General features: G+C 45.3%; 1 protein-coding gene across 4 annotated transcripts in view; it reads right to left on the bottom strand.

Annotated features, from left to right (window-relative positions):
• The window catches only part of LOC124606741 (dipeptidyl peptidase 9), a 203407-nt gene that overhangs the window by 97975 nt on the left and 78526 nt on the right, over nucleotides 1-26906 (bottom strand). For all 4 annotated transcript variants that reach the window (XM_047138778.1, XM_047138786.1, XM_047138796.1 and 1 more), the window contains one exon: nucleotides 11341-11512. In XM_047138778.1, the coding sequence (XP_046994734.1) occupies nucleotides 11341-11512 (172 nt within the window). The remainder of the gene's footprint in view (nucleotides 1-11340; nucleotides 11513-26906) is intronic.

Here is a 26906-nt window from a genome sequence, read left to right as displayed (position 1 = left end):
TTAATGACCCTTATACATGACAACAACTGGCAAGAAATAAACATTATAGGCTCGGACAGGTATCAAACACCAATTAACAACACACCATTACCATGATCTCAGGCCACTGTGGCCGGACTGTCTGTAAAAAATTTGGGGGAGGGGTGGGAGGTGAGTGGAAAACGAGAGGACTTGAGAAGGGGAAGAAGACTGATGGATGTGTTGTTGGAATAGAAAGAAGGTTGTGTAGCACAGAAATGGGAGCAGGGAAGGGTACAGGTTAAGTGGAGGAATGGGATTAGTCAAGGTTGGGGCCAATTTGGTTATATGAATGTATGACATATTGCAAGGAATGATCTCATCTGCACAGTTCAAAAAACCTAGTGTTGGTGGGAAGGATCCAATGGTGCAGGTTGTGAAGCAGTCATTAAAGTGAATCACTTGTGTTTGGTGACATGTTAGCATATGTGTGGTCCTGCTAACTTGGTTGGTTTGTGGGTTTAAGGGACCAGACAGCAATGGTCATCGGTTCCTTGTTCCAAAACTTAAAAACACCAACACAGAGTAAAAAAAAAAAAAAAAAAAGAAGAAGAAGAAGAAGAAACGGATAATGGAGACAACAGACGACACAGGACAAGAAAAACTCAACGAACAGACAAAACAAATTAAAACCACACAGAGTGTGACGGTGGTTGGCCGACCATAGAGATAAAAAAGGAAAAGCCAACCACCGAGAACACATTAAAAACTCAGTTTAAAATCGTAGGCCAAAGGCCAGAATCAGCACAAGACAATAAAATAAAACAGAAACACTCAGATTAAATGATAAAAACCCACTGCCCGAATAAAACGTAAAACTAAGTCAGCCATAGCAGGGTCATCAGTTAAAAGGGCAGGGAGCGTATCAGGCAGCGCAAAGGTCTGCCTGAGCACAGCTAAAAGTGGACAAGACAATAAAATGTGCACCACCATCAAAACCGCCCCACAGCGACAGAGAGGCAGGTCCTCACGATGCAATAAATAACCATGCGTCACCCGGGTATGGCCAATACGGAGCCGACAAAGGACAACGGAGTCACTGCGGTTGGCTCGCATGGAGGAATGCCACACAGTTGTCGTGTCCTTTATAGCACGGAGTTTATTGGGCGTGGTTAGATCGGGCCATTCAGCGTCCCAGAGCGCAAGAACTTTTCGGCGGAGTACTGCTCGCAAATCAGTCTCCGGGAGGCCAACGTCCAGAAATGGTTTACTGGTGGCCTCTTTCACCAGGCGGTCAACATCCTCATTGCCGGGTATCCCAACATGGCCTGGGGTCCACACAAAGACCACAGAGCGGCCGCAAAGGGCAACAGTATGCAGGGACTCCTGGATAGCCGTCACCAGATGAGAACGACGGAAACACTGGTCGAGAGCTCGTAAACCGCTCAGGGAATCGCTACAGAGCACGAAGGACTCCCCTGAGCAGGAGCGGATATACTCTAGGGTACGTAAGATGGCGACCAGCTCAGCAGTGTAAACGCTGCAGCCAGCCGGCAATGAACGTTGTTTGGAATGGTCCCCTAGAGTTAGTGCATGACCAACACGACCAGCAACCATTGAGTCGTCAGTGTAAACAATGCCTGAGCCCTGATACGTGGCCAGGATGGAATGAAAGCGGCGGGGGAAGGCCTCTGGAGGGACTGAGTCCTTCGGGCCCTGTGCCACGTCGAGCTGAAGGCAAGGGCGAGGAACACACCATGGGGGTGTACGCAAAGTGGCCCGAAAAGGAGGTGGAACAGTGAAAACCCTAAGCCCGGAGAGAAGCTCATTGACGCGGACTGCGATCGTACAACCTGACCGGGGCCGATGTGCTGGCAGATGGACGACCGATTGCGGGAACAGGAGACGATAGTTTGGATGCCCGTGCAAGCTAAAAACATGGGCAGCATAAGCGGCCAGTAAATTTTGGCACCTTAACCGCAATGGAGGGACACCTGCCTCCGCAAGTATGCTGTCCACTGGGCTGGTCCAGAAAGCACCAGTGGCAAGGCGTATCCCGCTGTTGAGGATTGGGTCCAGTGCCTGCAACGCAGATGGGGATGCTGAGCCATAAGCCAGGCTCCCATAATCCAGACAGGACTGGATTAACGCCTGGTAGAGCTGTAAGGGAGTAGATCGGTCAGCGCCCCACCTAATGTGGCTCAGGCATCGCAGAGCATTTACATGCCACCAACACATCTGTTTAAGCTGCTGAATATGAGGCAGCCAAGTCAACCGGGCATCAAAAACTACACCCAAAAACCTCTGCGTCTCAACCACAGCAAGAAGTTCGCCATCAAGATAAAGCTGCGGCTCCGGGTGGACAGTGCGTCGATGGCAGAAATGCATAACGCAGGTCTTGGCTGCCAAAAACTGAAACCCATGAGCGACAGCCCAAGACTGCACCTTACGGATTGCGCCCTGTAGCTGACGTTCAGCAGCTGCAATGCCAATAGGGCTGTAGTAAAGGCAGAAGTCGTCAGCATACAGGGAAGCGGAGACAGAATATCCCACCGCTGCAGCGAGCCCATTTATGGCAATTAAAAACAGGCAGACACTGAGGACAGATCCCTGTGATACCCCATTCTCCTAGACTCGGGAGGAACTATGGGAGGCCGCGACTTGCACGCGAAAGGTATGATACGACAGAAAATTGTGGATAAAGATCGGCAGAGGGCCCCGAAGACCCCATCCATGAAGTGTAGAAAGGATGTGATGACGCCATGTTGTATCGTATGCCTACCACATGTCGAAAAAGACAGCAACCAGGTGGTGACGGGGGGCAAAGGCAGTACGGATGGCCGACTCCAGGCTCACCAGATTGTCGGCGGCACAGCGGCCTTTACGGAACCCACCCTGAGATGGAGCCAGAAGGCCCCGAGACTCCAGTACCCAGTTCAACCGCCGGCTCACCATCCGTTCAAGCAACTTACAAAGAACATTGGTGAGGCTAATGGGACGGTAGCTGTCCACCGCCAAAGGGTTCTTGCCTGGTTTCAGAATGGGGATAACTATACTTTCCCGCCATTGCGACGGAAACTCACCCTCAACCCAAATACGGTTGTAAAGGTCAAGGAGCCGCCGCTGGCAGTCCACTGAAAGGTGTTTTAGCGGTACCAGGACAAGCGGCGAGGACAGTGTGAAATTCCCACTCACTGAATGGAACATTGTAGGATTCCGGATGGTGGGTTCGAAAAGGAAGGCTCCGACATTCCATCCGCCCTTTAACAGAGCGGAAGGCCAGTGGGTAATTGGAAGAAGCGGAACTCGGAGCAAAATGCTCTGCCAAGCTGTTGGCAATTTCGTCGGAGTCTGTACAAGCTGCTCCATTCAGTGAGAGCGCAGGGACGCTGACAGGGGTCCGATAGCCGTAGACGCGTCGAATCTTGGCCCAGACCTGCGATGGAGTGACATGGAGGCCAATGGTGGACACATACCGCTCCCAGCACTCCTGCTTGCCTTGGCAGATAAGGAGGCGTGCTCATGCACGCAGCCGTTTGAAGGCGATAAGGTGGTCTATGGAGGGATGTTGTCTGTGACGCTGGAGCGCCCGCCGGTGATCTTTAATCGCTTCAGCGATCTCAGGCGACCACCAAGGCACAGTCCGCCGCCGAGGGGACCCAGAAGAATGGGGATTGGCAGATTCGGTGGCAGTAACGATGCCGGTGGTGACCGATTGAACCACCGCATCAATGTCATCATTAGAGAGAGGCTCAATAGCAGCAGAGGAGGATAACAAGTCCCAGTCAGCCTTATTCATAGCCCATCTGCTAGGGCGCCCAGAAGAGTGTCGCCATGGCAGTGACAGAAAGACCAGAAAGTGGTCACTACCACACAGATTGTCATGCACTCTCCATTGGACAGATGGTAAGAGGCTAGGGCTGCAGATCGAAAGGTCGATGGTGGAGTACGTGCCATGCGCCATGCTGAAGTGTGTGAAGGAACCATCATTTAAAAGCGAAAGATCCAGCTGTGCCAAGAAATGCTCAATGGTGGCGCCGCGGCCTGTCGCCACTGACCCACCCCACAGAGGGTTATGGCCGTTGAAGTCACCCAGTAACAAGAAAGGTGGCGGCAATTGGGCTATCAGCGCAGCCAGGACATGCTGCATAACATCACCATCCGGTGGAAGGTAAAGACTGCAGACGGTAACAGGCTGTGGCGTCCACACCCGAACAGCGACAGCCTCTAAAGCTGTTTGTAGAGGGACAGACTCGCTGTGAAGAGAGTTAAGGACATAGATGCAGACGCCACCAGACACCCTTTCATAAGCTGCCCAGTTCTTAAAATAACCCCGATAGCCACGGAGGGCAGGGGTTGGCATTGCTGGAAACCAAGTTTCCTGAAGAGCAATGCAGAAGAAAGAGTGAAGGCTGATAAGTTGTCGGAGCTCAGCTAGATGGTGGAAGAAACTGCTGCAGTTCCACTGGAGGATAGTACTGTCCATGTCTGAGAAAGGCGTGACAGGACTTGGAAGGCAGATTACACCGCTGGGTCACCTGCTGCTTCAGACTGAGCACCTGTGCTAGTGCTATCCATGGTTTCTGAGGGACCGGCGAGATCGAGGTCCTCATCAGACGCCAGAATCTCCACCTCGTCCTCAGACGCAGAGCTTGTAGGAAGCGGTGGGACGGGTGCCACCGCGATGTCGGTATTCTTGGGGACTTTCTTCTGTTTCTGTTTCTCTCTTGTGCCTTCGGTGGTTCAGGCTTGGAGGGCTTCACAGGGTCAGTCTCAGGGACGGACGACGACCATGAGACCCTACGACCAGGGACTGGTGGTTGTTTCAGCCACTTGCGGGTGTCCGCTTTTCCACTGGTCGGAACATGTGAAGGAAGGTCCTCAAGGAACCCCTTCCTGGCGAGAGTAGCCTAAGAAGTTTTACGCTTCTCCGCCTGGGAAGGGGGAGCTGATGTCCCCGATGGTTGGGAGGGCGTTGCTCCTGAAGAAGATGGAGCACGAGCAACAGGGTGTGAAGTGCCCCCCACAATCAAGGGTGCTGTTGGATTCTGAGCAATCATAGAACCAACCGTACAGGACGACACAGGAGATGGAAGGACCATCGTTGCAGCAGTGGCGTAAGTTGACGTCATTGGCACAGGATGGAGCCTCTCATATTTCAGCCTAGCCTCAGAGTAGGTCAGGCGGTCCAGGGTTTTATATTCCATTATCTTCCATTCTTTCTGGAAGAAAGCAGGAAGAATGGTGTTCTCCGCAGTTAATACAGATGGGAGGTGGAGCACATGGAGTATTGGGATGCGAAGGATGTCCACAATCTCGACATGTGATGCCGGAAGTACAGCGGGATGACATGTGCCCAAACTTCCAGCATTTAAAACACCGCAACGGAGGAGGGATATATGGCTTCACATCACAGCGGTAAACCATCACCTTGACCTTTTCGGGTAAAACATCACCTTCGAAGGCCAAGATGAAGGCACCGGTGGCTACCTGATTATACCTCGGACCCCGATGGACGCGCCGGATGAAGTGAACACCCCGTCGTTCTAGATTGGCGCATAGTTCATCGTCGGACTGCAGTAGAAGATCCCTGGACCATGTTTAAACTTTTAGGGGGAGTGATGGTGACGGAACATCCCCCAACTTGTCACAAGTGAGCAACCTCCGTGACTGGGCAGAGGATGCTGTTTTGATGAGAACCGACCCAGAGCGCATTTTGGACAAGCCTTCCACCTCCCTGAACTTGTCCTCTAAACGCTCCACAAAAAACTGGGGCTTGGTCGACATAAACGATTCCCCATCAACTCACGTACACACGAGGTACCGGGGTGAATAATCTCCACTCCCTTCTTTAGCCATACGTTCCTCCCATGGAGTCGCCAGGGAGGGAAACGATCTCTGATCAAATTTCTTTCCATTGAGGTTAGACCTCGATCGCTTAGAGACTGCTGGTGGAGGCCCACCAGCGAGAGATGATGTACCATGCTTCATTGTGGGTCATCCGCCCTGATGCCACCCACTCCGACCAGGGGCTCTCCCCACGGGCGCCACCCAGCCACAGCAAAGACCACCTGGCAGGATGGCCTTTGCCGGGAGTCCCGATGCCCCAGAGGGATAGGCATCTACTCCTCAGCATATGTGGGGAGGTAGCAGCTCAGGCATCAGCAGTGTGATCCCTGTGTAGTCAGGGGGCTACCACCAAGAGGGTACATGACGACCCCACCACAACGGACTGGCTACCGTGCTGGATGTCGGGTGTCGAAATATCCATGTACATCACGAGGGCAAAGATGGAAGTGCACAAAGGAGGGAATGTATGCTATCCGGAACATACTGTAGCGGATGTGGCCGGAAGCTTGATGTAAATCCAACTCCATGACAATATCGGGTGTGCCAGATCTTAGGGCAAGATGGATTTAAGATGCACCACGTAAGGTGTCCTTCCCCAAATGGTACGTACTAATGGAAAATTTGGAAATGTAGTGGTCAAACCCCTTAGGGGGCCATCATATTAACAGCCGAAACAGTTGAGACTCCTTTTAGTCGCCTCTTACGACAGGCAGGAATACCGCGGGCCTATTCTTACCCCCGAACCCGAATGGAGGGGGGGGGGGGGGGGGGGGTCGTCCTGCTAACTCTTGGACACAGTGTCAGTGGTCATCACACAGACAGATGGCTTGTTAATCACCATGCCCACATAGAAAGCAGAATAGTGACTGCCGGTTAGTTTGTAGATCACGTGATTGCTTTCATAGGTAGGCCTCTCCTGTCTTTGATGGGATAGGAGATACCTGTGAACAGGCTGGAGTAGGTGGCTGTGGGTGGATGTACAGGAGAGGTCTTGCATCTAGGTCTGTTCCAGGGATATGAGCCATGAGGCAAGGGATTGGCGGCAGGGTGGATTACGGATGGACAAAGATATTGTGTAGGTGAGTGGCTGGAAAGGATAATGGATAGGATATTCCCCATTTCAGGACACAACAAGAGGTAGTCAAAAACCTGGCAAAGAATTTGATTGAGTCGCTCTAGGCCTTGGTGGTACTGAGTCAAGAGGGGAGTGCTCCTTTGTGGCAGAACAATAGGTATGTGGGAGGTGGGAGGTGATTGGAGAAACAAGGCAAAGGAGATCTGTTTCTGTACAAGGCTGGTGGATAATTTCAGTCCATGAAGACCTCAGTGAGATGCTTGGTATATTTGGAGAGGTTCTGCTCTTTACTGCAGATGTGACGACACAGATGGCTAGGCTGTATGGAAGGGCCTTGTTGTTATGGAATGGGTGGCAGCTGTCGAAGTGGAGGTATTGCTGAAGGTTGGTAGGTTCGATACGGACAGATACTGATGTAGTTATCCTTGAGATGGAGGTCAACATCAAGGAAAGTGGCTTGTTGGGTTGAAAAGGACAAAGTAAAGGCGAATTGGGGAGAAGGTGTTGAAGTTCCAGAGGAATGTGGATGGGTGTCCTCACCCTCAGTTCAGATCATGAAGATATCATGAATCAATCTGATCAAGGTGAGAAGGTTTGGGATTTTGGGTGGTCTAGGATAGTGTCTTTGATCATAGTATTCTTCACGGATGATGATAGCTTGAACAGGTCAAGGTATGGGTAGGGAACTGCATTATTGCAAGTCCCAGGCAATAGATGCAGTACATGTATACATGAGCTTTGCACTTGACGAAAGCATGTGTCCTGTAAATTGTGTGTCTCACTTGCTTATGTAGAATTTGTTACTTACCACAACCACCAGCAATGACAAATTGCAACAAATTGAATAAAAATTCACTAAAAACTTGTTAAACTGCATTTTATGCTTGCATAGGCTATCTCATTCACAGCAGAGCCCTAAGAACAGTACTGATTGCTCATTGGCTATCGGAGAATGCGTGACATGTAGGTGTGCGGAACAAGCCTTAACTCGACTGTCATCGTTTGTGACTCCAACTATAGCAATCAAAACACTTAAATTATTAATGATTTCAAAGAGGGTGGAGGAGTGGATTCAGGTTCAGGGCAGTCTCTTGCTCTTGAGGTGGGAAGCTGCCCCAAAAAGGTGGAGATTGAATAAGCAACAAAAGGATAACATTTTACAAGTTGGGGTGTGGAATGTTAGAAGTTTGAACATGGTCAGACAGACAGAAAATCTGAAAACGGAAATGATAAGGCTAAATCTAGACATAGTGGGGTCAGTCCAGTTAAATGGAAAAAAGACGAGGATTTCTGGTCAGGTGGCTACAGGCTAATATCAACAGTAGCAGAAAATGGCAACTGGAGTAAGAGTCATTAAGCATAGGGAGGTAGGGCAGGAAGTGAGTTACTGTGAACAGTTCTGTTATAGGGTTGTTATTAGCATCGACAGCAAACCAACACTGACCACAACAGTTCCAGTATAAATGCCAATGTCAGAAGCAGAAAATGAAATGATACAGAAAGTATATGAGGATACTGAATGGGCAATTCAGTACATAAAAGGAGATAAAAATCTAATAGTTAATGGTGTTGGAACACGGTTGTAGGGGAAGGAACTGAACAAACGGTTCGGGAGAATATGGGCTTGGTTGTAGGCTTCAAAGAGGAGAAAGACTAATTGAGTTCAGCAATAAGTTTCAGCTAGTAATATCGAATCACAAGAGGAAGTGATATACTTGGAAAAGAGTAGGAGATAGGGTAAGATTTCAGTTAGATTACGTCGTGGTCAGGCAGAAATTCCAAAATCAGATAGTGGATTGTAAGGTGCAGCCAGGAGCAAATTTAGACTCAGATCACAATTTAGTAATGACGAAAATTAGGCTGAAGTTTGGGAGATTCATCATGAAGAATCAATATGCAAAGAAGTGAGATATGGAAATACTAAGGAATGAAGAGATACACTTGGAAGTTTTCTGTGGATATACACTATGTGATCAAAAGTATCCGGACACCCCCAAAAAATATGTTTTTCATATCAGCTGCATTGTGCTGCCACCAACTGCCAGGTACTCAATATCAGCAACCCCAGTTGTCATTAGACATCATGAGAGAGCAGAATGGGGTGCTCCACAGAACTCACGGACTTCGAACGTAGTCAGGTGATTGGGTGTCATTTGTGTCACACATCTGTATGCAAGATTTACACACTCCTAAACATCCCTAGACCCACTGTTTCTGATATGATAGTGAAGTGGAACTGTGAAGGGACACGTACATCACAAAAGCATACAGGCCGACCAAGTCAGTTGACTGACAGAGACCACTGACAATTGAAGGAGGTCATAATCCGTAATAGGCAAACAACTATCCAGACCACCACACAGGAATTCCAGACTGCATCAGCATCCACTGCAAGTAGTATGACAGTTTGGCAGGAGGTGAGAAAACATGGATTTCATGGTCGAGTGGCTGATTATAAGCCACACATCACGTCGGTAAAAGCCAAATGACACCTCGCTCGGTGTTAGGAGCATAAACGTTTGGACAACTGGACAGTGGAAAAACGTTGTGTGGGGGTGATGAATCACGGTACACAATGTGGCAATCCAATGTCAGGGTGTGGGTATGGCGAATGCCCAGTGAACGTCATCTGCCAGCTTGTGTACTGCCTACAGTAAAATTCGGAGGCAGTAGTGTCGTGGTGTAGTCGTGTTTTTCATGGAGGGGGGCTTGCACCCTTGTTGTTTTCTTTGGCACTATCACAGCACAGGCCTACATTAATGTTTTAAGCACCTTCTTGCTGCCCACTGTTGAAGAGCAATTCGGGGCTCACGATTGCACCTTTCAACACGATTGAGCATAAGTTCATAACACACGGCCTGTGCTGGAGTGGCTGCATGATAATACCATCCCTGTAATGGACTGGCCTGCACAGATTCCTGACCTTAATCCTATGGAACACCCCTTGGATGTTTTGGAATGCCGACTTCGTGCCAGGCCTCACTGACCGACATCGATACCTCTCTTCGGTGCAGCACTCAGTGAAGAATGGGCTGCCATTCCCCAAGAAACTTCCAGCACCTGACTGGACATGTGCCTGTGAGAGTGGAAGCTGTCATCAAGGCTAAGAGTGAGCCAACGCTGTATTGAATTCCAGCACTACCGATGAAGGGCATCACGAACTTTTAAGTCATTTTCAGCCAGATGTCCGGATATTTTTGATCACATAGTGTACATACTGCTATAATGAATAGCCTCAATAGGTGGTTCAGATGAAGAGGAATGGACAGCTCTAAAAAGCACAATCACAGAAGTCGAAAAGAAAAACACAAGTTCTAGGAAAGTAACGGTGAGAAAACCATTGGTAACAAAAAGATTTACTTTCACTGATCGATGAAACAAGGAAGTACAATTTTGTTCAAATAAATTCAGGAATACAGAAATACAAGACTCTTAGGAATGAAATAAACAGGAAGTGCAGGGAAGCAAAGGTGAAACAGCTACATGGTACATGTGAATAAATTGAAAAGGATATGGTTGTCAGAAGGAAGGACTGACTCAACATACAGAAAAGTCAAAACAACCGTAATAGCAGGGGAGGTAACATTAAGAGTGCAATGGGAATTCCAGTGTTTAATGTAGAAGAGAGTGCGGATGGATGGAAAGAGTACAATGAAGGCCTCTATGAGGGGGGAGGACTTGTCTGATGACATGACAGAAGAAGAAACAGGAGTCAGTAGGGAATAGCAGGGGATCCAGTATTAGAATTAGAATTTTAAAGAGCTTTGGAAAACTTAAAATAAGGCACAAGGGATAGATAACATTCCACCACAATTTCTAAAATCATGGAGGGAAGTGACAACAACACGGTTATTCACATTTGTATGTAGAATGTACAAGACTGTCACCATACCATCATTGTTTCAGAAAAACCTCATCAAAACATTTCTAAAGATTGTAAAAGCCAACAATGTCCAGAATTATTGCACAATCAGCTTAAAAGCTCAACTGTGGCAGTTATGACGTTGCAGCTCATAATGGAAGCAAGACTGAAGAAAAATCAAGAAGAAAGTTCATAAGATTTGTCAACCTGGAAAAGCATTTAACAATATAAAATGGTACAAGATGTTTGAAACTGACAAAAATAGGGATATGCTATAGGGAGAGACAGTTGATGTACAGGGTGAATCAGAAAGGACTTTACAACTTTGGAATGATATAAAAGTTTGGTGCACATATACATGCCCTATTAAAAGGAGAAACTATGCTGACAAACACCTTAACTGATTTTGGGAAATCTCTGGAAACCTAAATCTGGACTGTTGTTCAACCTGGACATAAATACACTACCCTCACCGTTGTGCCATCTCATTGGTAACACATACCAAATGGTACTATTTTCTATTTAGCAGTCGAATACACATTTGTTGCAACTTCATATTTTAATTTCTAACATACTTTTTTAAAAAAATACTTACATTTATCCATATGTCCGAGTGCTGTGTGTAGATCACTCTAACTGCAGGGCTTGGTGCAGCTGGTGGTTTGTCTATACTATAAACATTTGGTGGAGGTTCTAGGAAGTTATCCACAGATAAAAGGACTAGCTCAAGACGCTGCTGCCGGCGATCTAGCAACTGAGCCCACACACTGTAACATATGGAACACAATATTTGATTTAAAAAGACAAAAGAGATAGAAGGCCATGAATCCACAAATACTGGGAAATTTCATCACTTCCTACGTCTGCATCTATACTCTGCAAACCACTGTGAAGTACATGGCAGATAGTATGTCCCATTGTACCAGTTATTAGTATTTCTTCCTGTTCTATTCATGTAAGGAGCATGGGAAAAATGATTGTCTGAATACCTCTGTTTGTGCAGTAATTATTCTAATCTTATCCTCATGATCCCTGTGTGAATGATATTTAGGGGGTTGTAGTATGTTCCTAAAACAAACACTGTCCATACAGACCTCGAGGGCCCAACAGTATTGACTGGTCACTGTGTCATTCTGTTCTTAGGTGTCACCGGATGCAAATAGAGAGTGACATGTGGTCAGCACACTGCCCTCCTGGCATTGTCAGTTTTCGTGACTGGTGCCACTACTTTTCAATCAAATAGCTCCTCAATTGGCCTTACAAGGCACCCCGCTTACCAACAGCACTCAGCAACCCGGATGGTGACCCATCTAGCCAAGCCCAACAGCACTTACCTTCAGTGATCTGACAGGAACCAGAATTACCACTGCGGCAAGGCCATTGGCAGTCTGTTCCCAGGGCATCATTTAAAGCCAGTTCTTGAACCTTTGTTAGTAGACTTTCTTGGGATAATTTATATCTATCTTCAAGAATCTGCCAGTCTAGTTCTTTCAACATCTCAGTGACACTCTCCCACAGGTGAAACAAACCTGTCACCACTTGTGCTGCCCATCTCTGTAGAAGTTCAATATCCCCCGTTAGTCCTATTTGGCAATATTCCAAAATTGGTTGCATGACTGATTTGTAAACAATCTCCTTTGTAGACTGATTGCACTCCCCCAGTATTGTACCAATAAACCAAAGTCTATCACCTGCTTTACCCACGGCTGCCTATGTGATCATTCCATTTAATATCTCCACAGAATGCTATACCCCAGTATTCATATGAGTTGGCTGATTTCAATGTTGACTCACTGATGTTACAGTTATAGGATACTGTGTTTTTCATTTTCTGAAGTGCACAGTTTCACATTCTTGAACATTTATAGCAAGTTGCCAATCTTCGCACCACTTTGAAATCTTACCAATATCTGACTGTATATTTACGCAGCTTCTTTCATGCAGTACTTCATTATAGATCACTGCATTATCTACAAAATGTCTGAGGTTACTATTAATATTGTCTACAAAGTCATTAATATACAACATGAATAGCAAGGGTCCCAACACAATTTCCTGGTGGCATGCTCAAAGTTACTTCTACATCTGACAATGACTCTCCATCCAAGATAACATGTTGTGCCCTTCCTACAAAAAAAGTCCTCAATCCAGTAGCAAATTTCACTTTATATCCCGTATGATAGCACTTTTGACAATGTGTAGATGTGGTACTGAGTCAAATGCTTTTCAGAAATTAAGAAATATTGCATCTATCTGCCTGTTTTGATCCAAAGCTGTCAGTATATCACGTGAGAGAAGTGTGACATGAGTTTTGCATCATCAACATTTTCACAATCTATGCTGGTTGGAATGGAGAAGGTCATTCTCTTCAAGATATCTCATTATGTTTGAGCTTAGAATGTGTTCTAAGTTTCTACATCAAATTGATGTCATCTTTCACTAGTCAAAACATTAATCAACAAACTATTTATGTAGGAAAGTTACAGACAGGTGTAAAGAGAGTCTGAAACATTGAAAGTACAAATACTTGTATTTATTGGAAACAAGCAATGACACACACATCTCTTCTCCAATCAAAAAAGTTTCATTTTTTCCACACACTACAGCTTGCTTTCCTGCCTTCTGTCACAAAGTGAAAAAATGTAACTTCTGTCTTATAATTATTCCTTTGGTTGAATTTAAAGCTTCGGTTTCATATGCACAATATCAAGCCCAGTTATTACAATGTAATTTCAAAAAATTTATTGGTGGACTAAAAGAAATATTAAACAATGCAAAATCCAGGATGGAATGTAACAATATTATGAGAAGCAAAGTTGATACTCACCATACAGCAGAGATGGTGAGTCACAGATAGGCACAACAAAAAGACTCTCACAATTATAGCTTTCGGCTATTAAGGCCTTCTTCAACAACAGACACATGCATGCATACACGAGCACTTATGCAGTTACAACTCACACACACGACTGCAGTCGTGCACATGTGTGTGTGTGTGTGTGTGTGTGTGTGTGTGTGTGTGTGTGTGTTTGTTGAAGAAGGCCTTAATGGCCGAAAGCTATAATTGTGAGAGTCTCTTTGTTGTGCCTATCTGCGACTCAGCATCTCTGCTATATGTTGAGAACAAGAAATATTGTTTCAGTGCACCTTTTATGAATAAATGATGTTTGTAGCAGTTTTGAAACTCATAATAATTAACATCTTTCACTTTTAGTGAAATATTTATGCAAAAGTGAGCACACTTTTAAAAATCCATGATGTTTCTATTTCTTAATCAAGAAATAAATAGCTAAGTAGGCTAATGTAACATATTAGTCACCCCTTTAAAAGAATACACTGATTGCTATAGATGGTGTATAACAACACAGTAACTGGCGATCATGTAACCCTCCACTGCTCACTTAAATCTTGGCAGGCAAAACTAGGTAATGTGCCAGCCAACTGCATGTAATCAGCAGGATAATATGGGTTGATGTGGAGATGTTACCGAACAGCTGAAGGAGTTTTTGTGTTTGGATATGCCCATGACCACATCACAGATGAAGGTGGCCAATATCTTGATGTAGCAATGCAGATTGTCCAACATGTCTACAAGGAATGGTTAAAAATTCACAGCCAAGTAAAAGAGTTTAATAATAGTGGTCATAAAACGTTTCTGATCAACAGGGAGCAAAGAAGAGTATAACTCCTTGTCAAGGATTATCAGCTTCAAACTCAACAGGAATTGCTGCAGTTGTTGAATACAGGAATATCTCTACAGTTCCTGGGGACCTTTGCAAAACCAACTGTATCCACAGGACATATAGTGTGAGTATCTTCCAAAATTCCATTGCTTACAAATGCACAAAGTGGCACATCTTCAATTAGTCAGACACCACAGAAACTGGGCAACAGCTGGGCACATACTGTGGTCCTATGAGACACTATTTGGCCTCTTTTGAAATTATGCATGGCACTGAGTGCACTGATGGCCCAATGATGAGTTTAACCTACAATGTGTGGAGGATGTATTTCAGGTCAGAGTGTTCTGTGATGTTTTGGGACTGTTTTTGGGATGTAAAGCACGATATTTATTTCAGACTTCTCAGTAACAAAGTGTTTTCCTTTCTTCTACATCATGATGAATATGCAGATGATAACAGCCATGTTCACAGGGCCTATTGCACCTCAACTGGCCCTTTTAAGTCAGCTGATCTTAATCCTATAGAAAATTTGTGGAACTATTTGGAACAGTGGGTGAAACTTCACAATCAACACACTGGAATGCGATAGCTGTGTGGGTTCAGCTGAAAATGACGCACCTGAAGAAATATGCATACTCTCTTCCCTGCCGACTTGAGGCCATTATCAAGGCTGGAGGTGGTGTTACATAGTGTTAATGTTGGCTAATAAATCAATGTATGTGATCAGTGTGTGAAAATACAATTTAAGTGAATAGATAAGAAATATAGTCACCATGCAGCAGCAGGAAAACACACATATAAAAGGTATTAAAGTCTGCAAGCTTTTGGGGCCAGTGTCTTCTTCTCCTGGCTGAAGAGTTGAAAGGGAAGGAAGAGGGATGAAGGAAAACAACTGGTGAGGTTTAGGAAAAGGGATAGAGTTTGGAAAAGCCACCCAGAACTCCAGGTCAGTGAAGACTTACCAGAGGGGATGAGAAGGAAAGACTGATTGTTGGGGACTGTACTAGACAAGATTTGAAAACATGAGAGCTTAAAGGAGGAAGGCAGGGCTATAAGTAAGAAAGAGATTACTGCTAAAATATCATGCACAAATTAATAAGAGAGAGGAAAGCAAAGTGCATTATACATTATAGGATTGGCAGAGAAGAGGCAAAAATAGACAGGTCAGAAAATGAGACGCAGAAAACTAAAAGGGTGTGAAGAAAGAATAGTTACTGTGAAGAAAAACTGAGACCAAAGAAATTAGCGTAAATTAAGGCCAGGTGGTGGTGAGAATCTAGGACATGTTTTAGTGCCAGTTCCCACCCACAGACTTCTGAGGAACTGGTGTTGAGAGGAAGAAACAGGTACTGAGGTCACAACTGTCAAGTTGCAGATCATGCTCTGCAATATGATATTGTGTATTGCCTTTATATGCCCTCTGCCTATGCCCACTCATACTAATTGATAACTTGGTGGTGGTCGAGCTGATGTAAAAGGCTGAACAGTGTTTATGTAACAGTTGATACAAGGGCGTAGTTTCACAGGTGCCACACCCTTTGATAGTACACCTTTTGCCAGTTATAGGATTGGTATATGTGGTGATAGGAGGGTGCATAGGGCATGTCTTGCAGTGGGGACAGTCACAAGGGTAGGATCCATAGGGTAGTGAGATGGGTGCAGATGGAGCATAGAATCTGACAAGGATATTGCGCAGATTGGGAGGGTGATGAAAAGCTATTCTAGATTTGGTGGGCAATCTCAGACAAAATGGACCTCATTTCATGGCATGATTTTAGAAAGTGATAGCCTTGTTGAAACAGCTGATTAACAGATTTAAGGCCAGGATAATACTGAGTGATGAGAGGGATACTCCTACGTTATTTATTGGAGGGATCAGCAGTACCAGGACTCGATGTGATATTCTGAAAAATCTGCTTCTGAACTAGGCAGGTGGGGTAATTACGTGCAAGTGAGAATAGTTGTGTACATCGGTAAAGACTCTTCCTCTGAACAAACACATTTGCATCACATGCCAAGGCTGTACGGAAAGGAACATTTGACATGGAAACAATGGCCATTGTCAAAATGTAAGTACTATTGTTTGTTAGTAGGTTTAATGTGATCAGAAGTGAGTAGCTAATCTTCGGTAAGAATGATCACCATCACGGAAAATGGCTCTGCCATATGGACTCATGGTGAAGCTGACCAGTTAAAATTCTTGGAATCTCTATATACATTCTCCCAATTAAATTTCACGTTGTCCTATTCCGAATCTCATGCCACTTTCTTTGATCTTGACCTCACCCTCATCGACAGTCAGCTACACACTTCTGTTCACAGTAAACCTACTAACAAACAACAGTACTTACATTTTGACAATTGCCATCCTTTCCATGTTAAACATTCCCTCGCATACCACCTTGGCATTTGAGGCAAATGTATTTGTTCAGATGCAGACACTTAACAGTAAACACCACCATTTTCGGATTAGTCTTCACTGGACATAATTACCCCAGAATCCAAGTTCAAAAGCAGATTTTTCAGAGACCATCCCATCCAATCCTCGTACAACTGATCTCTCAGAAAAACAACACCTTGTGACAGAGCAAAGGATTTTGAGTGCCATCATGGATTCTTTACCTTTTCAGAATAATGACTTGAAGGTTGAAAAGATTGAAAACCGTTACATCCGTGCTTGAAAGTATGAGCAAGTTGCGGCAAAGACTCTCCATGCGCCAGCAGCAGAAGCCAACAGCTGACTATGCCAGAGATCCCATCTCATATAGCGGGCCACTACACTAAACATTCCCTCGCATACCACCTTGGCATTTGAGGCAAATGTATTTGTTCAGATGCAGACACTTAACAGCAAACACCACCATTTTCGGATTAGTCTTCACTGGACATAATTACCCCAGAATCCAAGTTCAAAAGCAGATTTTTCAGAGACCATCCCATCCAATCCTCGTACAACTGATCTCTCAGAAAAACAACACCTTGTGACAGAGCAAAGGATTTTGAGTGCCATCATGGATTCTTTACCTTTTCAGAATAATGACTTGAAGGTTGAAAAGCTTGAAAACCGTTACATCCGTGCTTGAAAGTATGAGCAAGTTGCGGCAAAGACTCTCCATGCGCCAGCAGCAGAAGCCAACAGCTGACTATGCCAGAGATCCCATCTCATATAGCGGGCCACTACACAATGCAGTGAAAGCCCCACAAGAACATTTAATTGTTAAAAGCAATGGAATAGTAATATCAGTATCAAAAAATTGGTTCTCCTATTGTTAATATGAGTTACATACTCAGTTCAGTTTGAGATGGTGTAGACAAAAGTCACTATTTAGATACCACATGTAACAGTCACCTGGGACAGACACAATTGATGATCTAGCTGAGATCGAGAACAGTTTATTTGCTGAAAATATCATCAATGAGATGGTGTGATTTGAGAGACTGGTTTAGATGTTGTTGGGAATTTTTATCACTTAGTCAGTGAGATCAGTTGTAGAATATGAGTTTTTCAGTGTATCTGCTTACAATAGATTTTCTTACGTATAAGAGAAAGGGGGTACGTTGAGAGCAGTCAGTTTTAGATTTTCTAATCATAAGATTTTGAGAAGTTTGGGTATAACATTGCATATACTAGATGTGATAGTTTTCACAGTGAAGGCATGAATATTAATTGTTAGTGTCACAGAAGCAAGAAGTGATGGGCTATCGTGTTGAGCGAAAGTTGACACATGAACTGTTTTGAAAAGTTAGATGTTTGAAGGAGTTTCAGTCAGTCACAGAACTGGACTATTAGTTGCAAACTGTGGTTATCCTGGCATGCAATAGACACTACTAGTCATTGTGGCTTTATTTGGTGGTTTTTGAGGTACGCACACTTCCAGGTAATTGAGTGTTCGTGATAATTTTTGGTTGGTATAGGACACACTAAGGTAATTGAGTGTTTTGGACTTGTTATTGTTGAGGTTTTAATATGCACTACTGGGTTAGTGGTGTAATATATATGGTGTATGCACCATTGAGGAAGAGTCTCAACTGGTGATTGATGGTAGCCAGGAATCAGAATTTGCACAGTGTATACACTGAGAGAATACATTTATTGTTGTCCACACATGTGTGACTGCAGATAGCTCAGCACCCTAGCAGAACCAATAAACACAAAAGATGATGACATTCCATTGCTTGTTAGGACAATGAGTGGCATTTCACATAGGGTCTGTTAGGAGGAACACGTGAGCCAGTACCTGAAGAGACTGAGTTTTGCCCAATAATTTAATTTAACTCAAGATACAAGTGATGGTGGCATGTAGGTCTGTTGTTTTCAATTTCCATTTTGTGAGGGGTTATTATTGAGTCACTATTTCATGATAAAATTTCAAACTCGTATTGCATTTATTGAACTAAAAGTAAATAAAGAAAGACAGAAATATAAAATTTGTATTACGAACATTGGATTAATGGAAATGATAGAATCCCCACTGAAGTTATTTATGGTTTAGATGATATAATAATAATTGTCAACGTATTCAAAAGCCACAATTGCAAAGATAAATCTTTTTCATTTTTTAATTATAATCAATTACAGAAAAAGTTAATTGAATATCACAAATGGTTTTAACAAGAATTTTAACTGAACGATATGAGAAAAATAATAACTTCCCTAAGTAAAAGGTTATTTCAAAGGTCAAAAGAAATAAACATATTAATACGTTGTAGAGTATCTCACCAATCGATAGCATTTATCTGTGGTAAAAGACCAGCAGTAGTCGAAGTTATCTCACTGGGAGAAGTCAAGAAATATTTTGATGTATTGGAAACTTCAGTTGTCCTATTTGATATTGTCATAGTTTCCATAATATTACATGATAGTAATTCAGAAACGATTTGTTGATATGATAATTATCATAGCAACATCCTATGTAACAAAATTAGAGTTCATGATTAAGACTTATTTAACACATGCCAGAGGCACAAGGTTTATTTAATTCATATTTATTATGAGAGAATATACTAGTTCCGATGCATAATACTTATTTATCACTTCCAACATGCCTTCATTTTACTGACCATAACAATTACTTGCACTCATAGTAATTCGGTGTTTTATACATGTACTGTGTTGTTCTGTATTGCTGTAGCAGACGCATTAATTGCATGCAGCCATGAGGACATAAAAGTAATAAACAATCCTAGATTAAAATTTAACTTTATATTCGTACTGGGGACAAGGCATTGCTAATCATAAAGGCAGGACTGTAGTCTTATTGATAGGTTAGTGTAGCATCTCGCTACGATACAGTACATGTAAGGTCAGACTGGCTCTAGCTGCCAGAGACTGTGGTGGTGTGTGTGTGTGTGTGTGTGTGTGTGTTGTCTACTTTTGACAAAGGCCTTGTTGGCCAAAAGCTAACTTTCTGACAGTCTTTTTGTTGTGCCTTTCTGCGACTCAGCATTTCCGCTATGTGGTGAGCAGCAATTATTCCTTTCATTATATTGTTTAACTCCATCCTAGATTACGCATAAAGGTAGAAGTACAACATCTCATCACTCAGTATTATACTGGCCTTAAATGGATTTGTCAGCTAGTTCCACAAGGCTATGACTTCCTCATTTCAGGGTATGATATTAGGTCCATTTGGTCTGAAATTTTGCCCATCACACCTAGAATAGCTTTTTGTCACCCTCTCAATCCCAACAAGATCCTTGTCGTCAGATCCTATGCTCTATTTCCCTACAGTTTGGCTCCTATCCCTGTGACCATCCCCACAGTATAACTTGTGCTATATACACTCCTAACACCACTTATACCAGTCCTGTAACTGGCAAAACATATACTATCAAAGGGTGAGCCACCTGTGAAACTACATGTCTTATATCAACCGTTATGTAAACACTGCTCGGCCTTTTACATCGGCTTGACCATCACCAAGTTATTAGTTAGGATAAATGCACATAGGCAGAGGGTGTATGCTAGCAACATACATTATCCTGTTGCAGAGCATGCTCTATGACATGCCAGTGCCTGTTTCACCACATGTGCTGTCTGGATTCTTCCTCCCAACACCAGTTTCTCAGAACTCTGCCACTGGGATCTGATGCTAAAACATGGCCTTGATTCTCGCCGCCACCACCTAGCCTTAATTTATGTTAATTTCTTTGGTCTCAGTTTTTCTTCACAGTAACTATTTTTCTTCACTGCCTTTTAGTTTGATGTGGCTTTCATTTTCTGACCTGCGTATTTTTTGCCACTCCCCCCCCCCCCCCCCCCTCCCGTCCCCCTCCATCCTTGTCACATACAGTTCACTTGGCTTCTCTCTCTCTCTCTCTTGTTAACTCATGCATGATATTCTAGCAGCAATCTCTTTCTTGCATACAGCCCTGCCTTCCACCGTTAAGCTCTCACATTTTCAAATTTCATCAGGTGCAGTAGCCAACAATCAGTCTTTCCTTCTCATCACCTCCGGTAGGTCTCCACTGATCTGGGGGCTGTGGATGACTTTTCCAAACTCTATTTGTTTTCCTAAACCTCACCAGTCCTTTTCCTTCATTCCCTTTCAACCCTTCTTCCAGAAGAAGGCACCACTGGCTCCAAAAGCTTGCAGACTTTAATATCTTTTATATGTGTGTTCTGCTGCTGCCACTTGATGAGTAGATTTTTTATCCATCCAATGATAGACTGATTGAGAGGGGTATGGGACCAAATGGCAACGTCATCAGTCTCGCGATTCCAAAGTGAGTTATAGAAGAAAGAGGGTCTGCTAAAAGTGGATGGATCCAGTCAGGAGAGTCGAATTATAAAATAATGAACATTAAACACACACAGTAAAAGCATAAAAGGTGAGATCAAATCTAAAAACTGAAAAAAGGGGGGCTGACATGGGGGTCACAGACCATGAGGACTGTAAAAGAAGCCCTAACCACAACCAACCTGCCCATGCTTCAAGACTAAAGGAGAACCTTATACCTCTAAATAAAAACGATTTACACAGAGGAAACTGAGGGCCAGTTCAACCATCCATGGATCGTCTGTTAATATTAAATTTAAGGGATCGGGAGGACTATACTTAACATAAAGGGCCAAAAGAAGGGGACATTCCACCAATATGTGAGATATCATCAGTCTGGCTCCACAACCACATTGTGGGGGTGGATCATTACGCCGGAGGAAACAATGGGTGACCCAGGTGTGACCAATGCACAAACGGCAAAAAACAATGGACTCCTTCCAAGAGGAGCAGAAAGAAGAGCAAAGTGCAGTAGACTCCTTGATTGTGCAGAGTTTATTATTATGAGCAGTAGTGCTCCAGATGGCATTCCACTGTTGGGCAAGGAGAGATTAGATGTAGATCCATATACCTGCAGCTGGAATCATGAAAGGAAATCGGGGAGTGGCTAAGTATCTGCTTCTCTGGCCAAACGGTAAGCCAACTCATTCCTTCAGATGCCTACATGACTTGGGACCCACAGAAAGGCGACTGACCATGTGGCATGCTCAAGGGCAGAGAGGAGGTCATGGATAGCAGAGACCAAAGGCTGAAGGGAGTAGCATCAATTGATAGCCTGCAGGCTGCTCATAGAGTCTGAACAAATTAAAACACTGTCGAGAGAGGCCTGAGAAACAAAAAGGAGGGCCCTGTGAATGGCTATAAGCTCTGCTGTGAATACACTACATAATCATGGTAATAAATGGTTCTCGAAGCCAGTAGGAGATGAGAAAGCATATCCCACCTTATCAATAGTCTTAGAACCATCAGTGTAAAACATGGTGGCACCCCGGAACTCTGCAAGGATGGCATATACTTGACACTGGTAAACCATAGGAGCAACAGAGACCTTAGGATCCTGGAATAGATCAGTCCTCATCTGTGGTCTAGGCACCATCCAAGGGGGGGATATGGGAGGAAAGACACTGGGTGCAGTCCAGTGAGTGGAGATGGAGATCCTGACAGAGGGAAGTGAGATGCATGCCAACCGGCAATACCACCCATGGGTGGATGTTAGAAGGGAGACATCCTTCATTGGTGAAGAGCACAGGGTACCCAGGATGGTCAGGGAATTGGTAAATGTTGATTGCATAAGAAACAAGGAGTTGGCTCTGTAAGATGTGTAGAGAGGGAATCCCCACTTCTGTGAGGAGACTTAACAGGACTAGTGCGAAAGGCACCAATAGCCAGATGCATCCCACAATGATGGGGAGGGTCAACGAGTTTCAAAGTGGAAGAAGCTGCTGAGCCATAAATCTGACTACCATAATCTGGTCCGGACAAGACCAGAGCATGGTAAAGATGATGAAGAGTGGAACAGTCTGAACCCCAAGATGTGTGGGCCAGGAGACGGAGAGCATTAAGTTTCTGCATAATGTAGTCTTTATGTGGTGAATGTGGGGCAGCCATGTCAGCTTGTTATCAAAAATAAGGTCCAAGAAACAGGACTGTGTTAAAAAATCGGGGAGTCGGTTGCCGAAATAAAGTTCTGGATCGGAGTGTACTGTGGGTCACTGACAAAAATGCACAGCCCACATTTTGAAGGGAGAAAACTGGAAGCCATGGGTGGTGGCCCACACAGACACCTGTTGGATGGCGCCTCGGAGCTGGCACTCAGCAGACGCTACCAAGTGGGAGCTGCACCAGATGCAAAAATTGTTGATGTACAACCCCGGGGTAACCAGAGGCCCAATAGAGGTTGCAAGTCCATTGATGGCAATGAGGAAGAGTGTGACACTTAGCACAAAACCCTGTGGGTTAGCACAAAACCCTGTGAAATACCATTCTCCTGAATTTGAGGGGAGCTGAGTGAAGTGCCAACTCAAACCCGGAAGAGCCGGTAAGATAGAAACCAGCAGATAAAAATCTCAAGGGGACCACGGAAGCCCCAGTCATGGGGGGTAACTAAAATGTGAAGGCACCAAGCCATGTCATACACCTTATGCAGGTCAGACAAGACCGTGACATGGTCCCAGTAGTGAGTAAAAGCCTTTTGAATGGCTGATTCCAATCAGAGTAAATGGTCAGTTGGAGGTCATCATGCCCGGCAGCTACTGTGATCCGGGGGACAAAAGGCCCCAAGATTCGAGTACCCAGCATAATCTGAAATTGACCATCCTTTCGAGCTGTTTACAAAGTACATTCGCAAGGCTAATGGGGCGGTAACTGTCAAGAGACATTGGATTTATCCCGGGCTTAAGGATGAGGATGACTATACTGTCTTGCCATTGTGACAGAAAAGCACCCGTGAGGCAAATGTGGTTGAAGACTGTGAGGAGCTGTTGCCTCTGGGGAACATCCAAGTATTGGATCATCTGGTTGTGGAAGGAATCCGGCCCTGGGGTTGTGTCTCGTCTCGTGAAGAGCTAAGAACCCGCACCAATACCCATTCAGTGAATGGTGCATTATAAGACTCAACGTGGCGCAGGATGAAACAGAGGGGGGGGGGGGGGGGGGGGTGTCTGTGGGGTGTCTGTTCAAATTGTGTTTCTGCCAGACAAAGGTAGTAGGGTAGGAAGAGGACGACAATGCCGTCACAAAGTGAGTTGAGAGGTGTTCTGTGAGGACCAATGGATCAGTGCACAGTGCACCTTGAAGGTTCAGACCCTGGACAGTTGACTGTGTCTGGCAGCCCAGAAGGCTAACGAGCTTTGACCAAATCTGTGATGAAGAGGCATACATCCCTACGGGGAAAACATAGTGCTCCCAGCATTCCTTTTTACTACACTTAATAACATAACAAGACTTAGCATGAAGACGCTTAAAGGTGAGGAGGTCGGTCTGTGAAGGGTGTCGCGTAATTTGCTGCAGCACCTGTCAGCAGTCTTGGACAGCGACTGTGATATCCTTGGTCCACCACGGTACCGGCTGACCTATGGACCTGTGGATAGGGGGACACCAGTCCCAGCAGTGTGTAGAAGAGCGGCAGAGATGCCTTGCACAAAGACATCAATGGAATTCGAGAAGGAGGTGTCAAAAGTGGGGAGCAGACATATTAAAAGCCAATTGGCCCTGTAGAATGCCCAATGTGGGGGCCTGGCTGGCTGGCTGGCGGCAACAGGGGAACAATATAATCACCGGAAAGTGGTCACTGTCACATAGGGCATCACGGGATGACCAATGTAGGGAAGCCACGAGGGCAGGGGAGGAGATGAGGAGATCATGAGATCGATAAAAGAGAAGGTACCATGGACGGCACTGAAGTGGGCAGGGGAACCATCAGTGAGGAGACACAAACGGAGGTCCATGATAAGTTAGTCAATTAGGATACCCCTACCTGTTGAAGTGACGCTCCCCCACAGAGGATGGTGGGCACTGAAATCCCCAAGGAGGAGATACAGGGACTGGAGTTACTGGATTAAGGTAGACAGTGCAACATAAACAAGTGGCATGCCTGGAGGGAAGTACACATTGCAAATGGTGATTTCCGGAGTCATTTTCACTCAAATTGCTGTAGCTTCCAAGGTGGTATGTAGGGGGATCCAGTCACTAATGACATCGGAGCAAACCAAAGTGCACACCCCACCAGAAGCTACCCCAGGGCCAACACAGTTCCAACAGAATGCCCGATAACCACGAAAAGTTGGAGAATGGTCATCACGGAAATGCTTTCTTGAAGAACAAGACAGGATGCAGAATAAAAGGACACAGGATGTTGCATTTCCAGTAAGTGACGATACTATCTGTTGCAATTCCACTGGATGATTTTGTGGCATGAGTCCAAGGTAGACATGAAGAAGCCGAGAAGGAGGTCAGGTCACTTGGTCAGTAGTTGTCATCAACAAGAGTGGGGTGACATCCATAAATAAAATGTCAGTCTCAGGTTGCGAGGGGGCAGATAGCACCTCCAGGGGCACCGGGGATGCTTTGACTTGGTATTTATGTTTCTTCTCTTCTCTTTCTGAGGTGGAGGAGGGCAGGGCACAGAGGGAGTACAGGCTCCTGGAACATCGGCAACCGAAAGAGAGCGGGCGACCTTGGGGCCCACAGATGGTGCACCTCATGGCCAAGTGTTGGTAACAGTCTTCTGGCCTGAGAGATGCCGGGGGAGAGGGGTCCTGGGAGGGAGCACTATCACTGGCAGATACCGAAGAAGGGGGCCACTTCTTTGGCCATGGAGGGGGAGCAGCTTCCTGACAGAAGGTCACAGGAGGGGGAGGGGGAGGGGTATGGTGCTGGGGTAAAGACAAAGGAGGAGGAGGAGGAGGTGGAAAGGAAGTAACAGAGGCAAAAGTTGAAGATAGTGACACTGGATGGAGTCTTTCATACTTTTGGCGAGCCTCAGCATATACCATGTGATCCAGGGACTTGTATTCTTGGATCTTCTTTTCTCTCTTGTAATCCAGACACTCCGGCGAGCGAGGGGAATGGCGGTCAGCACAACTGATGCACACAGGTGGAGGAAAACAGGGGCTTCCCTCATGGAGTGGGTGGCCACAGTCACCACACAAAGGGTCTGCTGTACAGCAGGAAGACATATGCCCAAAACGCAAGCACCGCATAGGTGGAGGGATGTACGGCTTCAAGTCACATTTGTAGCACATAATGTTCACCTTCTCTGGGAGGGTATCCCCCTCGAAAGCCAGAATGAAGGAGCCAGTATCAGTGTGGTTGTCTTTGCGACCCTTCTGCACACGTAAAACAAAATGAACGCTACACCGCTCCAGATTAGATCGGAGTCCCTCATCAGTTTGCAGGATGAGGTCCCTATGAAAAATTACTCCCTGGACCATATTCAAAGATTGGTGGGGAATGATAGACACCAGGACATTGCCAAGATGATCACAGGCATGAATAGCTGCGGATTGGGTGGCAGAATAAGCTTTGATTAACAGTGAGCCCAACTGTATCTTAATAAGAGACTCCACTTCACCAAACTTGTCCTCAATATTTTCCATGAAAAACAATGGCTTTGTGGTGGCGAATGTGTCCCCATCCATCATAGTACAAACAAGGTAACGGGGAAAGGGTTTCAGCCCAAGATAGCGAGCCTGGCTCTCCTCCATGGTGTAGCCATAGAAAGGAAGGTTGCCAGGTCATAGGAAGCAGCATTTAAGGATCCTTCACCATTCGAAGAGACGGACAGATTTTTGCAGCTTAATACACTTCATGCACCAAGCATCTGCCCCGATACCACCCAGTCCAACCAGGGGCTCTCTCCATGGGCGCCACCCAGCCACAGCAAGGGCTATCTGGCACAGTGGCCGTTGCCGGGAGTTCCGATGTTCCAAAAAGATAAGCAACCACTTCCTGGCATACATGAGGAGGGAACAGCTCAGATATCAGTAGTGCGATTCCTGTGTTTTCAGGGGGCTCAGCAACATTGGTACGTAACAGCCCCACCACACGGACTGGCTACTCATGCTGGAGACTTGGCAGGATCAAAGGGGGGTACAGTGGGGAAGGGAGAGGGGAGAGGGATCTGCACCATAGATGCTAGGGAGGCAGTTCTTCCCCCTAGTGCTCACACTAAAAAGAGGAAATTTTGAAGTGGAGGCCCA

Source organism: Schistocerca americana, chromosome 1 (assembly GCF_021461395.2).
Source record: "Schistocerca americana isolate TAMUIC-IGC-003095 chromosome 1, iqSchAmer2.1, whole genome shotgun sequence".
Classification (NCBI taxonomy): Eukaryota; Metazoa; Arthropoda; class Insecta; order Orthoptera; family Acrididae; genus Schistocerca; species Schistocerca americana.
This window is presented reverse-complemented; position numbering and strand designations above follow the sequence as displayed.